At 43.5% G+C, this 16,964-nt stretch overlaps 1 protein-coding gene across 6 annotated transcripts; it reads left to right on the top strand.

The window, feature by feature from the left end:
- The first annotated feature begins 312 nt into the window (after positions 1–312).
- Positions 313–16,294, top strand: B3GNT2 (UDP-GlcNAc:betaGal beta-1,3-N-acetylglucosaminyltransferase 2). 6 transcript variants are annotated; one of them, XM_085054368.1, is made up of 2 exons: positions 313–692; positions 13,840–16,294. In XM_085054368.1, exon 2 carries the CDS (start codon positions 13,849–13,851, stop codon positions 15,040–15,042), a length of 1,194 nt encoding a protein of 397 aa, XP_084910494.1. In that variant the 5' UTR covers positions 313–692; positions 13,840–13,848; the 3' UTR covers positions 15,043–16,294. The 6 variants fall into 6 exon arrangements, with proteins under 6 accessions (XP_084910494.1, XP_084910498.1, XP_084910499.1 ...); XM_085054372.1 differs by lacking the exon at positions 313–692 and adding an exon at positions 1,023–1,106; XM_085054373.1 differs by lacking the exon at positions 313–692 and adding an exon at positions 1,152–1,372.
- Positions 16,295–16,964: the final 670 nt, after the last annotated feature.

The following is a 16,964-nucleotide window of genomic DNA, read 5'->3' as shown; positions in this document are numbered from 1 at the left end:
GCTCCCCCGCCCGCGCCTCACGTGCCCCGCCCGGCCCCGCGGGGGGCGCGCGCCGCCCGCTCCGCCAACCCGCGGCGCCGTTGGCCGGGCTGGGGGCGGGGCTCGGGCCCGCGCGCCCCTCTCCGCGCCTCGCCCCCGCCCGCCCCCCGCCTGCGGCGCGCGGCGGTGGCGCCCCGGCGGGGAGGCGGGCGGTGCGCGCGCGCGCTCGCGCGGGAAGGGGCGCGCGCTCGGCTTCGCCACAGGGCAACAAGTGAGGCGCTGCCGGCCGCGCCCCCGCCGTGCTGCTCCGCTCTGCTCCGCTCCGCTCCGCTCCCCCGCGCCGCCTCCGCCGCGCCCCGGCCCCGCCGCCGCTCCGCCCGCCGCAGGCGCGCATCTCAGGCGCGGCCGGCCCCGAGGACGCAGCGGAGGAGCGCGCCGTCCCGCGGGGAGGCGGTGGCGGGACGGGGGACGAGCCGCCGCGGCGCCGCCCCGGCATCGCCCTCAGGTGCGGAGCCCCCGCCCGCTGCGCGGGCCGGCGGAGCGGGGCGGCGGCGCGGAGCCCCGGCGGCCGCGAGGGCCGCGGTGGGGCGGCAGGCCGGGGCCGGGCGGGGTGGGACCCCGCGGCGAGGGCTGCCCGCGGCCGGACAAAGCATGGTGGATGCGGAGGCGGCGGCAGGAAGAATCCCGGCGGAGACCCGCGGCAGCCTGGCAAGGTACGTGAGGGGAGGCTCGGCCGCCGCCCCCGCCAGCGGTGCGCCCGCGGAGCGGCGGAGATCGGGACTGCCTGAGCGGCTGAGGAGGGACGGGGAAGGAAAACACTTATTTTTTTAAACTTAATTTTTACCTCCCCTGGCTTTCCGGGTCGTGAGGTTTTCCTTGCCCGCCGCGTCTCGCCTATTTGCGTAGTGACCGCTGCGAGCTGGCGGCGAGCAGCCTGAGACATGAATCTGGGGCTCTTTTAGGGCTGGGTTTTATCTCTCCCCCGGCTGGGAGGTGACAGGAGGCGGCAGGGTGGGGTTAAACCACGCGGAGGGACTCCCAGCAGCGGCACATGTTGCAGCCAGAGCGGCGAGAGAGAGGCACGGTCTCGTTGGCATGGACGAAACTTAGGCCAGCTCAGCCCCGCCGTATGTCTGCCCTCGCTTTTTCAAAAATTATCGTTTTGTTTATTTATTTAACCCGTGGGGAGGCGGCGTTGGTGCCGAAGCCGTGAGGTTTTCCCGGAGAAGCTGCTGCAGTGCTGGGAGCTGCTGCAATCCGCTGCTTGGCTGGAGGGGAAGCACAGAGGGCTGCGGACACTCGCACCGCTCCTGGGTCACCTCATTAGCGAGCTGTACCCTGCAGGGTTAATTATCAACACCCGCATCAGGATTCTCGACAGTGTAGTGCTGAGGTAGTGGCTCTGAAGTGTGCGCTCGGGTGGACCTGAAAGGGGGGGAAGTGATATTTTTGCTGGAGTTCGCCCGAATGTATGTGCTCCTTCATGAGATGATGCCTTTTAGCCCTTCAGACTTCCTGACACATCCTGGTAGCCTGGCAGGAGGGAACTCCAGGTTACTCGCAGGGATTGTGGCTAAACTGCAGCTCGCGACTCATTAGTCATCCTGCAAAAATTTGTGGTGAAAGTTGCTTGAGTAACCCTTTAATCCGACTTCCCAAAATGCTCGGTGCTGCTGGGTTGATTATTAAACGCTCATGTTTAGTTTTAACTATGCAAATGAAGAGCTTGCGTGGTTCGCCTGTTGGTTTGTTTTTCTTGTGAGGTTTTTTCCTCCCCCCCTTTTTTTTTTAATATATATTTTGGACAGAAAAACTTGCTTTGGGCACAGAAGAGTTTAGTCTGGCTGTGGAAAGATGCGAACATGCTAGACATGTCATCTGAAAGTTACTGAGGAAACACAATCATAGCGTTGTCCTTTGAGGAAATTTCTAGTAAATTATTGCTCACCATCTTAAAGAGAGACAGCCCGGAATCCAGTTCTCTCTCCAAGCTGCTTCGAGCGGTTTCGTGTTCTTCTTGCAGTTCCGCTTTGGCGTCAGGCTCCGGTGCTGTCACCGAGGGCGTGTGCGGAGGGTGGGGCGAGGGCAGCAGTGACACTCCCGGTGTGTGGCACACTCGGGCTCGGATGGAGAGCCGAGGCTGCTGGCAGAGGCTGCCTCGCCACTCGGTGAGCCAGCCTGATGCTCGATGAACCGCCGGACGAGTTGGATTAGCGCCGAGTTGGTACAAAATGCGTGGAGGAAGCGAAACGGAGAATCAGCTTTTCTCGTTCGGCAGATGTAATTTGTAATGGTTTGTTTTTTGGCTTGTTTTTTTTCTTTTTCTTTTCTTTTTTTTTCCTTCTTGGGGCTGTAAACAACTCGAGAAGATAGATATGTTTAAAAAAACGATACTGCCATGGAGATGAATTACAGTACAGAATATTTGTTTTATACGTAAAAATGTAAAACTGTAATGTAATTATACCTGAAAATATTTTGGCTTAAAGGAAACTTTGGCTTTGCTGCTTGATTTGAAATTGTGACTTTCTACAGGAGATGTGCAGTAGTGAAATATATGGCTGTAAGGAAGCTACTGATAGAGCATAAGTGATCAAAAAATAGAATTTACTTTAGGTAATTCTGTCACCTGTAAAGTGGTTTTGCTTGGATTTGTGCTCGTTTCTTTTCCCTATGTACTATAAAAAGATGAGGAAAATGCAGCAAGGTAGCATTGCTGAAGGGACTTGTTTCGAAGGTCATGCTTGAGATGACTGGGAGTGCTGGCTGGCTGTCTGATGCCCTGTTTCATAATAGGTAAAACTCCCTAATCTCCCCAGAGACTGTTCCTAATAAACACAGTGTCACTGGTAGTCAAAAAATTTATGGTTGTTGCCTGGAAGCTGCTCCTGAAATTTTAAAATACTTCTGGGTAGTGAAGACGCTGCTGAGGAGATCAGTGGAGAAGTGGTGTTTGCTTAGAGAAAAAGCAGTGTTTGGTGAGAAGTGGATTAAGTGGTGTCGTATTCTGTGCTGGCAGATCTGGGCAATTGTCTGTGTGAATAAGCCACAGTGAACATAGAGGGGAGTGAAAAGCAGGATTTGAGTCTTCATCTTGCCTACCCATCAGATTCCTTGGAGAACCAAAGCTGTCGGAGGAGTGCTTCTCCGTGGTGACTTGTCAGTGCTGAGACCCTGAGGAATTGTCTTTTTGCTGCCACCTGGTGCAGCTACTTTTGCAGTGGAACCAGCTCTGACTGAGTTTTCCTGTTGGCTGTGTAAATCCACTTGAAGGAGGAAAAAGTGGCAATGACAAAGGTCTGTGTCAGTGTTGAAACCGAGGATGTGATTGTGTGTCTTCTGCCACAGCCAATATTGTCGTTATCACAACAGTCAGGAAGCAGGGGTGCTTCTCATTCATCTGTGTACTCCAAAATCTTTATGGTCATTGCTCCAAATTAACCAGAGGATAGAAGAAATATTGAACAGTATCAATTAAAACCCTCAGCCAGCCCCTTTGGTAACTTCTTTCTCGACAGATCACTGCATTTTTGACAGATGTGTCAGATGATCTTGCAAAATCTTTACTTCAGGCGGGTTGTGAAACTTCCCGGAGTTGGTTACTTGATGGACTTTTCCTGTGTGCTGTCAGACTTTGTGCCTTTTGGTGCCAAGTGACTAAAGCAGCTCAGTCAAAAACGCACCCAGTGCTGACATCCCAGATCTTTTACTGGATCCGGTTACTTGTCCTGCTGTAAAAACCCATGAATTGCTTCTTTTTGAAGAATTTGCAGTCTGCAGAGTAGAGGCTGGTAGGTTTCTTATAGGTAAAGCTTAAAGTGTGTAATTCTCAAACTTGCCAAGAATAGGCCAAAGGTGGGGGGGGGGGCGGGATATTGGCAAGAGTGAACTTAATATGGCAACAAGTTTTCTGTAAAAAGCACAGAATACAGAAAAAGGATGTATTTCATCAAAATAATGAGCATTTTAACTTGTCTGGCTTTCATGTTAATGTTTCTTGAAGGCCATTAGGATTGATTGCCTTCCAAAAGCTTGCAACTGTCTTTATCCCTTTCACAGGTTGTTGGTTTGGCATTTTTTCCCTAGGATGTCTCTTAATTAAATTTTCTATTACTCTACAGTAGAAATACGTAAGTAATTTTGAAGCAAGTAACATCAATTTACTTTTTAAATTTAAACTTAAATTTTTTTTCCAGGTATATACAATTTTAGTCCCTAATACATTTTTAGCCAAAATGTTAACAGTTAATTTAGGAAGGTTTTCTGGCTGTGTGCATGAGCAATCACGGGATTAGTATCTGATGTTTCTGGTGTGTCATAGGCTGTGTTCATATGAGTGTTTATCATGGAATCATAGTTGGAACAGGGATCCCCACAGGGATCATTGGAGTCCAACTCCTGGCCCTGCACGGGACAGTGTTTCATGTAGTTTAGAAAAGAATTTGTGCCTGTGAGTGCAGTTCACAAAAATTCCTAATGTGTTATCCCTGTTATGCCGTGTTCTGACCTCACAGAGATATATTTAGATGGTTTTATCAGTTCACAGTTGTATCCCTTTATGTAAGCAAGCACCCTTTATGTGCTTATAAAACAGAAAAGAAAAAAAGATGATGATAGGCTGAAATACAGGCTCTTCTGTGGGTTTAGTAGAGACTGGAGAAGTCACTAACCAAAAGTTGGGGAACAAATGTCAGACCTGTCCAGTCCCATTTTGCTTTTGCATGGGAAGCACAGTCCGGCATCCTGGACTTGATCCTGCACTTTGCCTGTATCTTTCTCGCTGAATTCCTTTGGCCTTTTAGGATTTAAAAGGTGACTAAGTATAAACCTCCCAGAGTCTCCAGATAGTGAAAAACCCAGGGAAAAGACTGGATCGTTAAACTGTCTTGTGATGAACTGTGCAGAAGAATGATTGAATTGGTGTCTCATGAGAGGCAATTAGCGTTTAAGTAAGGAAAAGAATCCCAGTGTGTGATGGGTGTGGTGCTGAGATTTTTAAAGGGAGAATTGATGAAGCAGTTTCCATCAGCAGTTGGTTAAGAAAGCTTTGTTGTCTGGGAGAAATACAGCAGTAAGAGTTGAAAAGTATTTTGTTTGGAGCTAGTTTTGTTCGTCTTTGTAAATAACTTCAGAATTTTAGCAGCTGCTTCATCTTAAGCACACTCAGAAGAGTTAGTCTGGGAGTGAATTGACCAAATCACTTCAGTTGTAAATCAGCTATCTAGCTCAGATGAGCAGGAAATCTTGACTTGTGGGCGAGAATGACTAATTTTCATGTAAAAGGGTAATTCTCAGAGGCTCAGCTGTTCACGAACCACTGCGTATTTGTATGGGTTTTACAGGAGGAGCCACGGTGGTGTTGAAGGTTTGTTGCCTCACCGCGGTGTGTGTGCTGTGGGATGCGCAGAGCCCTGCCCGAGTTTCCTGCCGGCAGCATCCTGCTGTGACCCGGGGCAGGTCGGTGGCTGGAGCCGTGTCTGTGCTCCCAGCCTGTGCTGGTGTAGCTCTTTGTGCAGCTGGGTCTGGGACTGAAATGAGGAACTGAGCGGATTGAGAAATAACCATTTCTGTTTGCTTGTCTTCAGGGTTATAATGTAATGCAGCGAGCCCTGCAAATATGGGAGGCCTGGAAAAGGGTGAAATTCTTTTAACTGGGCGATTTGAAAGAGAGAGCTGCTGCTGAATGTCAAACAGTACCCCCTGAATTTACCTGAGCAATTATGTTTTTTAATCCGGTATTTGTAAGTTAGAAATTGCTAATGGAAAGCTGCCTTTGGGATGGAAATTCCAGAGTTGTTGCAAACTTGTTGTTGATTTGCTTTTGAATAAAAGCAATTAATAAATTGCAATAAATAGCAAAAATAAAACCATGCAAAACAGCCTTAAGTTGATAACTCAAACCACTCTAAGGCTTTGTGGATACTCACTTTGTGTGCAGGTAACAGGTACAGAAGGTGCTACTCGGATTTAGAAGTCTCTAATCGGGTTAGATGCTTATCTGCTGTTAACAAAAATGGGAGGTAGCTGCCTAACCGGCTTAAAGATCTTTTACAAAATCCTCCTGGTACTTATATGCATCTTTAGCTGCCTAAAGCTGCTGGAGAAATTGTTCTCTTTTCCATAAACTTGATAGGCTAGAACGAGATCTGTCTCTCAGCTTTTATGGCTTTCAAGGAGGACAGTGATCTTCTCTGCTTACAACTCCATGATTTTTCTGAACTTCAATGAATTACTCAGAAAGATGAAGAACTTTTCATGTAATTGTGAATTACACCTGAAACCAAAACCAGTTAAAGGCAAAAGTATTTTTCATGGATTTGCATTTTAAAATGTAGGCTTTTCATTCTTCAGCGTGTATTTAGCTCACTACTGTAGGTTCAGATGCAGACCCCAGAATTCTGACACGAATATTCACAGTATGAATTTGGTTTGAATTGACTTCTGAGTAACCACACAGCACTTGCAGGGAAATATGGCTTGAGATGGCTGGGAAGTTTACCATCCCAGCTGTGTGTCCCATCACACAAAGGCAGCAGCTTGGGGAAGTCAAATTGAAAACCAGTTTATTTTTAACCCGGAAGGACAGTGGCCATCACGGGCAGGTTGTGACTTCATCAGCCACACCAGGTCACATTGTTCTTTCTTCTGAAACATAGTTTTCAGTAGTGTGCTTTGTGTCTAACACAGGCCGGAAGACAAATCAGAGGTGGAATTTTGATAACCTGAGGTATCAGGTGCTTAAAGGATGGTTATGTTAGTTGACTAAGTAATGAGTTCTCTCTGTGCAGATATAAAGGTGGTTGGAATATGGTTGAGGCAGGATTAATTACTGGTTTTAAGGTAACACTGGAAGAGATACCAGGAGCAGATGAGTTGTCTTGTTTGTGGAAATTACAGTTATCTGCATTTTGAGTAGGTTTACTAAATCATGAGTTTTATTTCAAATCCAACACAAAAGCAAGAAGTAAGAGAGTGTCTGTCCTGCAGACTTTCTCTTTTTAAATGTCCACTGAAAGCCTCGGTCAGGTTTGCAATGTGTTACATCCATTCTTCATTCTTTATTACCAGAACTAGCACTGATCAAAGCGCTGAGTGTCTGAGACCAAGGTGGTTCCTTATCCACTTCCTTGGCTTTCTAGGCACTACGGGCAGATAACAGTGCTGCTGAAACACACAGCAGACATGGGTGGGTCATACTGGGTCAGTAGCTGCCCTTGCTGACTTGGTTACAGAAAGTGTCAGAGAAATTCAGGCCCTGGGGTGTACCTTGCAGGGGATGAGGTTGCCCAGACTCTACTGCCTCTGGTGGAGCAGTGCTGGGCTGTAGCAGCTGATGACAGATGGGCTCTGCTTTGGCCTGGGCTGAGTGAGCCTTCCCTCTTCTCCTGCACCATTCCTGGTGTTTGTGCAGCACAGTGGCAGCATGTCATCGAGTGATGGGAGCTGGCTGAAAGCTAATTGTTGCTTTATTGTAGGCTCTTTATCGTCCTCCAGCTCCCTGAACTGATTCACCACAATCAAATCCGTGCAGAGGTAGATGGGACCGTGCAGTTTATGCAGGGGAAGGAATAAATTACAGGAATGAGTCAGCTACGACTGAAACTGTTTTAAACTGCCATGGAACTGTGCTTCCCAACTTCTAATTGATGTGATGAATGACAATTAATTTTGTTCCAAGAAATATTTCTCTGCTGACACTCAGTTAAACCCCTTCTCTTGATTCTTTATAATTAACTGTTCGTTCAAGCTGAAGCCTGTCAAGTGAAAACTGAAGTTCTTAAAGCAGAAGATGGCAGCTCTGGGTTATTTCTAACAAATTTACAATGTCGTCACTCTAAAGCTTGAACTGACCTTAAACTGACACATGAATTCTTTTGTATTAACAAACTGGGAAAAACAGGTCACATCTGCTACCACAGGCCCTCAAATACTGGCGTGTTAAACTTTAATATTCATTTTTATAGCAAGCTGGGATCTTACCCTCGGTTGTTAGTGTGAAATCTCAATTACTAAAAAAACCCCAAAACCAACAACCCAAGTGATTTTTACTGTTAAACAAAGAAACAAAACGTTTTTTCATCACAAGTTTTTTGTTTGTTTTGTGTTTGTTTTCTTTTAATGAGCAGTTAGGGACACCTTCACTGATGTCTAGTGTGGCTGCAGATATGGCAGTATAGAATGATAATATAAGCATGATGTACTAATTTATAGAGACACTGCCATCATTTAAATTGCCTTACGTAGGTGTGGTGTACATGTGGAGCTCTGTTGCTTTCTCATCCCTGTGGAAAACCATGACCAAATTCGAGTAATCTATACCAGTAGAAAAATTGGAATATCCATTAAACTTGGGGCTAAAGCTATTGAATATTTTTCATAATGGCCATAGGGCTTTTCTTGCATATGCCTGAATCTTCTATAGAAATGCTTAAAAGAGTTCAAATGTGAAACTGAACATTCTTTCAGCCAGTCCAAGGATTTAATTTTAACAGATAAAAAGAAAATATTTAGGTCTAACTTGCAGTGAATTCAGTAGGTGCGCAGTATTTAAATATTTTCTCAGTCAAACCCAGAGCTTTTGCGGGGAACGCATGCAAATAAAATACAGACAGGGTTGGGTGATCTGATGATTTACTGGTATCTGACTTATTTTTAAATGGCTGATAAAAATAGATTACTCTCTGGTTGAAGGTCTAGGAACTTGTGCAGTTGAAAGTATTCAGTTTGAGAGAGTGGTGAGCTGATGGTATCGCTTACATTTCTAAGTATCCTGTCAAGCAGGAATTTTTCGGAAGGTGGTTTTAATGAGGTTTAAAGTAACTTTTCACCATTGAATGACTTTGTAAAGATAACTCGATGTAACTCAAAGTAACACTTTGTGGGTGTTACTGCAGTATTTCTAAGCATCGTTATAAAGTCAATAAAACTCTTGTTTCATAGATGTTATTTTGAGTAGCGCACCTTAAAAGGTGACATTCTGGTAGCTTTTCTGCTGGAAGAGCTAGAGGGAGGGGAACGCCTGAAATTAGTCCAAATGGTGACAGGAAACATAGTATAACTTTGAAGATTCTGGAATTCCGTGCCTCAGAACTTAGCATTCAGCAGTAAATGAAAGATCTCTTTAGTCTTAATAGCACAGCTGAAAGCTGACATCAGTAGTGTGGGGCAGCAATCAAGGAGGCTATTAGAGAGAGGGAGTTCTGAGTTCTTATGAAGCTTTTACAGACTTGAATGCAGTAGGGATTTCCCCACCTTTTTGTTTTGCGGCAGCTTTTGACAAGTTAACTTGTGGAGTTCCACGGGGAATATGACTGCGCAGAGCAACGCCTTTAAACGTTGGGAGCTATCTGATCTCTTCGAAAAGCAAGACTTGCATAACAAAAACCCACTGCCATGCAGGCGGTAACAGTCTGAGAAACTTAACTGCCCTGCTCATAGATGCCTCAGATAGCTGCAGGGGCAGTCTGCATTGCACCCACAGGAGTTGGCTTCGGTGATGATCTGCTTGTCTGCTGGCAGGTTTGTAGGATGGTGTTTGTTCTCACCTAATGAAGGCTGACTCGCCTTGGTGAGACCCGGTGCAGGAATGTGGTCACTTGTGGCTGATGCTGGAGAGGAACCCTGCTGGAACATGTTTTCCTCTGCTTGGTTGTGGTTGTGACTTGGATGAGGTCAGAGGCTGCAAGTAGAATCTTGCTTTGCTCTTCCACTCCACAGCCATCCCTTGTGTGGGGAGCACAGTGACTTCATGCTCTGTGTGCCGAACTGAGTGCACTGTGAGGATTGAACCTCATACCAAGCTCCACTGATAGATACATAGCTCTCCACAAACTCTTATTTGTGAGCTTGAAGAGTCAATTATTTCTTCCTGTTGTTGTTACTGTCATATCACAAATGACCAAATAGAAAGGAAAGGGGTGACAGATGAAAGTTCATTATGTAGCTTGTCTGGCAAGTGTATATAGAGAAAATAATGTATTTTTTTTTTTTTTTATTCTTAATTTGTATTTTCTGTGTGTTCCTGTCTTGTATGGTAATAGAATAGCAAGTCATTCCAAGTTCTTGGTGTGTGGAAAAATTGAGGAACCAGAATAATTCACAGAAGTTGAAAATATAAAGAGATTAAAAAAGGGATTGGGCAAAGTGAGATTAGGTTCAATTACGTAAGTAAGCATTGCACAAATGCAAGTCTGGCCCTCTAAAACCTTTTTACAGGGGAACATTACTAGAAAAATGCCTTACTCTACCATTCATTCTATTGGATATGGGGTTTTGATTTTTTTTTGTGGTGGTGGTGAGGGTTTTGGTACTGCTTTTGGGTTTTTTTTTAAGCGAATATGTGTTGAAGATAACTAGGAGGAGACAGAATGTGAAGTTACTTTGGCATTTATTCAGACTCTTTATAGTTCTTTATGCCTTGGGCTTGTGTTCTAGGAAAATATATGCACAGCCTTCCCTAGTCTTGCTATATTTACTTGGATCTTCAAATTCCATGCCTGAGTTCCGCTGTTGTCCTTTGGTATTCAAATAAGGGAAGATTAGAATTTCTCCCAAAGCCAAATCGTACGCTGAAAGATGTCTCAAAGCAGGTATATGCAAGTAATTAACACTCATGTTAAAATAAACATGTGACTTTCAGTGCACTTTTTGATGCTTTGAGTAGCATGTTGCTATCTTGATTACTTTCCTGCCGCTGGAACATTGTTTCAGGCTGTCTGTGCTGGTTGAAGAGCACAGAAAACATTGACTCGGTGCGGACTTTTACCCAGTGGTAACCACTGGGTGTGACGTGATCCTGCCGAAGGACAGCACTGTTGTCTGTTCAATATTTTCCCATTCTTAAGGTTTTCTTAATTATTGCTGTATAAAAGTGGATTTGTGTGAAAATTCTGAGGGGGAAAAAGAGATTTGGCTGTGCGTAGTTAGAAAATAAACAGTGTTCAAGTTCTTTAAAGCTGGAAATAGCACAGACTCGTTATAACAGCCTGGGGCTCTCAACATCATCTCGTTCCAAAGCTGTGCTGTTGCTCAATCGAGAAATCTCTTGACTCACTGAACAGAGCTGAGCTATTAAGACAACTGATGCATCTCACAGGAGGTTAGAAGGAGTCCATATGGCTTGTGATGTGTTAAGTAGCTAAAACAGTTATTTTCGGAAGCAGGACTGTCACTACTGCACGTGCTGTTGCTGGCACTGTCAGAAGTGCTGCTGTTGGGGATATCAGGCCCTAAATTGAAGTTACACGGGAAGATCCAAGCCTGTCCTAGCACCAGGTACAGTCTCTGCGAAGAGAGAAAGGTGGTTATGTCTGTTAAATACCTGAATTACAGCTTGGCTTTGCCAGATTCCTGATAGTTTAGTCCTGAACCAGTAGGATGGTAGGTGTGATACCTGCGGGTAATAGGGATTATCTTATCTTTTGTCAGCCCCAGTAAGTAAATGGACTTGTAATGCTTGGGTTTGGCAGTCAGATAATGTAGATGTGGTACTCAACCCACTTAGAAAATACAGCAGAAAATACAGCCTAGCTCCTGTCCTCAGTAAAGTATTTGCAGAGAAAGGCCATGGCTTCTGTCAGGTTTGAAGAAGGTGGAAAAGTTGGGGTGTTTTACCTTGGGCCTGCACAAATGATTAGATTGCTTCAGCTGCTTGTGGATCTACAGCCTGGAACAGGGTTGAGACTGGGAGTATTTGCTTGTGGTGGTGATATCATTTTGCTGTGCTTTCTGTGATCTGTCATCTTGCTAAAATAAAGTCTTTGCAAATTGTGTCTCATTTTGTTCAGAAGATTCTCAGGTGAAATATCCGAATGCCTTAGAGGTGTTGAATACTCACAGCTTAGTCAGCTGGGGACTGTGACAGATGAGCTGTGTGGTGCTGCACATCCTGAAAAATCAAGCTTGGGCTGAGCTTTGGGTCTGTTGGCTGTTCCTAGGAGGGAGCAGTCACCCTGTGGTCTCTGGAGTGCTGGGATCATAGGTCAGATACCACATCATTTGTCCATTTGTTGTTCAGTGAGAAGTGCTGAAGAGGACAGGGCAGATAAGCCCTGATGTGCATGCTGAGCTCCTTGGAACAGCACAAAACAGGGGACAGCGCCTTCTCCAGTGTTTTTGTATCTATTGAAAGGGAAATGTAGAAAAACAGTATTTAGAAGTCTGTGTGACAAACCAGTGCTTTCTTAACAGTTCAGCTGTTTAGCTTAAATGAAGGCACTGACCACAAGCGTGTTTTTTTTCCTTTGAGGTATAGAAGAAAACTACTTTAAAATTAGAACAGAAACTTCATAGCTGACTGGCAATAGAGCATTAAATGAAGTGGATCTGGCCTGAGCATATACAAATTCAAATATGCAGATGGTACATGAGGAAGAACAGGGACTTTTCTGAGAGGCCATTTTTTCTAGAAGCAGCTTTGTATTTCAGTTCAGAAATACACACCCCCCACACACACATGCACACCCTTTTGGATTTAATAATTGTTATGGGTCAAATAAGAGAAAAATGATTACTGATTATTTACCTGCTGCTTTCTTACTAAATTCTTAGTACTTTAATGTTTAACTTGTTGAGAAGTAAAACAAAGAAAGTGATCAAGTCATAAGAGACCAAGGGTAAGTCTAGCTCAGGTGTCTGGTGATGGCTGTAAAAAAGAAAAGAGCAGCAAGTACAAGGTGTACTTCTCAGTCTGCCCTTCTGTCTGCTCTGTGACCTCAGGCCTGAGGCATTGCTTACAGCTGGGCTTTCAACATTCAGTACAAATTTTTGTATGTCCTTTGGTTTTTCTGATCTTCCAATAATCATTTACACTTCTGGCACATGAAAGTGTCTTAGGCAGTGAGTTCAACGTAGTCTTTGTAACCTTATTCATTGTAAATTGTTGATGGAGCTTGTACATGATTATACCTCTGGGCTGGTGAACAGTTTGATAAGCACTGCTCTAGAGCAGCACACTGTGTTCATGTTGCTCACTGTGTTCAATGTGCAGCCTGCATTCTGACAGCTGTGCAAGAAAGAGGGGTTGATCCATTTTGTCCCTCAGTAAAAGCTGACAATACGTCACAGAACTTTTGGTTCTACAAAGATGTGCACATACTGTTCCAAGTCTTGCACATGTGGGAGACCTCACCTTTTTTCATTTCTTTTTAGGGTTTTTTTTCCTTCCTAGTAATAACTGCACTTCTACTTTCATTACCATTCATTTCCTTTTTTGCATTTGGAGGAAAAAAATCCAACCCAAGTTCACGTTCTCTTCTGTCTGCCGAGATCTTAATACCAGCAACGCAGCTGGCGAGTTTTGTCAGCCTTTCTTCCAAGGAACAGCCAAGTGAAATTGTCAGAAACTGATTGTGTGCTTTAAAATTTGGCTCTGTTACGTAGTTGGAAGGTATGAGAGTGAAAGTATAAAAGCTTGAAACTTAATTTAAAAATAACTGACCTTATCATATAGCAATTTATTCTATACCCTTCAGCTCACCTTACCAGCAGAAAAAAAAGGTTTCTCAGCCTGCCTTTGCCAAGCTGAGGGCTCAGATTCTAATTATTATACAGTCAAGTGTTTAAAGGGGATCTAAATGAGAAGCAAAAACTGCTGGCTAATTTAGACTCACCATGAAAAGCTATGTAACTTTCCTAAGCTGCAAATGGAAACTTCACATTTGTACCAGCTTGCTGATGAAACCCCAAACCATATGTGTATGTATTAGAGACAGATTAACTTTTGCTTCTTTGGGAGTGTAGGTAACCTTGGCTTTCAGGCTATTAACTTGCATAGTCTTCATTTGAAAGTAGTTTGCATTTTTTATGAGGTCAAGAACTTGCTGTGAGGAAAGCTAAAAATCTTTTTTTATTTGTTTCTAGATATGAGAAATGAGTGTTGGACGCAGAAGATTAAAGCTGCTGGGAATTCTGATGATGATAAACATTTTTATTTATGTGATTGTGGAAGTCTCAAAGAGTGGCAGCCAAGACAAGAATGCAAAAGGCCGTGTTGTTATACCACGTAGCAGATTCTGGAGGAAGTACACTCCTCACAAAGCTTACTGGAACAAACAGCAACAGAAGCTTGAGCTGCTGTACAACCCTATCCTGTCCTTGCTTTCCAATATGACTGTGGAAGAGAACTTGGTTTCTAACCTGAGTGCTATCAGTTCCTGTGACCCTGACCCCTTGGTGCATTCAGAGGTTAGCGACTTTGCAAATTTGCCAGACAGATTCAAGGACTTCCTCCTCTATTTGAGGTGTAGAAATTACTCATTGCTAATTGATCAGCCAAACAAGTGCGAACAGAAACCTTTCCTGCTGCTGGCTATTAAGTCACTTATACCCCATTTTGATAGAAGACAAGCAATTAGGGAATCCTGGGGCAAGGAAATCATGTCAGGGGATGTGACAGTCAGAAGGGTCTTCTTACTTGGGCAGACCCCACCAGAGGATAATTTTCCGGATCTTTCACACATGGTTAAATTTGAGAGTGACACCCACCAAGACATTCTCCTCTGGAACTACAGAGACACTTTCTTCAATCTGACTCTGAAAGAGGTGCTGTTCCTGAAGTGGGTGAGCAGCAGCTGCGCGAATGTCCAGTTTATTTTTAAGGGTGATGATGATGTTTTTGTGAATACCAATCAGATCCTGGATTACTTGAAGAGCTTATCAAAGGAAAAAGCCAAAGACTTATTTATAGGTGATGTGATCAAAGATGCTGGACCTCACAGAGAGAAAAAATTGAAGTACTACATCCCAGAAAGTGTTTATGAAGGTTCATATCCCCCGTATGCAGGAGGCGGTGGGTTCCTGTACTCTGGTGATCTGGCACTGAGACTGAATAATGCATCTGACCAGGTACTCCTCTACCCTATTGATGATGTTTATACTGGAATGTGCCTTCAGAAGCTTGGGCTTGCTCCAGAAAAACACAAAGGCTTCAAAACATTTGATATTGAAGAGAAATACAGAAATAACATCTGTTCCTACACAAACTTAATGTTAGTACATAGTAGAAAACCTCAAGAAATGATTAAGATTTGGACACGCTTACAAGATCCACACTTAAATTGTTAAAGTAATGTGCATAAGTGTCTTAAGTCCAAAAAACTTTCCAAGTCTGGATCACTGAGGCTCTGTTTAATAGCTGAATTTTCTCTGTAAACTTTTTCCTATACTTCTGAAAATGAGAGTAATACTAAAATTTGAAGGGATGGCTTGAAGACTTGGTCCTGACTTTTCCACTGTCCTGGTGGTCATTATGTTTCAATATTGGTCTTGATTTTTTAAAAGGCTCTAAGGATATAACTAGCTGTCAGTGACTGGTTAGCTGTGCTGGAAACAGGGATTGCCTACCACAATGCATCTTTCATTAATTGTGATGGTGGAAGATAATTTTCCCTTGAGTAGTGTTCGTGTGTGGAAATCACTGTAAATTGAAAATACACAAATTGGAGGAATGTAGTTTTACTTTTAGATATGATACACTTATGAGACTTTAAATTTTGAATTTTTATTTGTTTGTTTGGGGTTTGTTTTGGTTTTTTTTCTTTTTTTAATTTATTGTTTTCAGTCCTTTTGCACCCTGGAACAGTGTTTTTTCCTTTACTTATGATCCTTTGTGCAAAGTGTATCTGTGTCTGAAGGATTTACCCTTTTATTAGATGAAGCTATTTTTACAAAAAAAAAAGCATAATTCTGCTTGAAATGTCCCCTAAGAGGTCAATGTATAGGGAAAAAGAAGAAGAGGTTTTGTTTGGAGCTGGGCAGGTAGGGCTGCCCTTGCCTCAAGCCCTAGTGAAGCTGACTTGTTGCTCATGTTATTTATGTGGAAAGTTACTTTGGTCAATCCTTGTTTTCTGTTTGGGTACTAAATGTGATCAGGTATCTTGATTTGATGGAAATGACTGAAATTGCACATTGCTTCTGAGAGCATGGTTTGAATCTTGTGTAAAGTGGCGGCGAATCTAGAATTGTGCAGATCCCAAGAGTTTTGAGTTTCAAACCAAACTTTGAAGTTTGCATGAAGCCTCATGTAGAGTTACACATGTTCTCAAAACTTGGATCTTCTGTATTTCCACATCATGCTTATAAGAATTACTCTAAATAGTGGTTGCTTTCTTTGTATATGTAGAAGTGCCTGTCTATTTATTGTTCAGATTGAAGACCAAAACATTTTCTTAAATATATTTTGTGTAACATTTTATTTGTATAGTGTTGTCACTTGGATATTTAAATAGAGCATGATATTTTAAATCTGAGATGTGTAACAAGTTAAATAAAGCTAATCGTTATTTTTGAATTTGAAAAATAAAATGTGATTTAAATATTTCTGGTAATGCTTCATGTTGACTTGCAGAGCAGTTGCACTCTACATTTCAGAAGCTGTGAAACAAAAGGAAAAGGTTTTATTTGACAGATTTCTCTAAGCTTATGTAGCAGAAAATCAAGAAAATGTCACAGTTGTGCCTGTGTTTGTTAGATGCTGTAATCGATGGAGTATTTTTTCTGGCGAAAGCAAGGGGGACATTAAGTGCCTTGGGACAAACAGTATGTACAGAAATAATTGTCTGTACAATACCACTGCTGGTGCAATTGAAAGGAGGCAAGGAGGGGATTGAATGGCTGGCACTTGATTTTTTGATTGAAACAACTTGGCAGCACCAACTCTTTTTTTCTTCTTCACCTGCTTTCTTTTCCCTTCATTTACCTGGAACAAATGTGGTACTTTATTTGTTCACTGAGAGGTGAGGTGTTCTGGTCTTTCATCCTTTTGTTCTGTAGATGACCAGGTTGACCCCAGCATGGACAAAAGACAGGTTGTGCTCTGGTGTTGTGCTTTGTGGTTCGACCTTTATGCTTTGTCATTCCTCATGGGAAGTGACACCTTTCTGAAAGAGCTGCAGGTTTTATGTGAGTTACTTCCTACTCTGTTCTTCCTAGCTGTGCTAAGCACCCTATTTCTTTAAATATTCATGAGATTTTTGTCAAGAGTTTGG

The sequence above is a fragment of the Lichenostomus cassidix genome, chromosome 3 (assembly GCF_008360975.1).
Source record: "Lichenostomus cassidix isolate B80296 chromosome 3, HeHo_3.0, whole genome shotgun sequence".
NCBI classification, from domain to species: Eukaryota; Metazoa; Chordata; class Aves; order Passeriformes; family Meliphagidae; genus Lichenostomus; species Lichenostomus cassidix.
The sequence above is the reverse complement of the archived record's forward strand: the minus strand, read 5'-3'. Positions and strand labels throughout refer to the sequence as shown.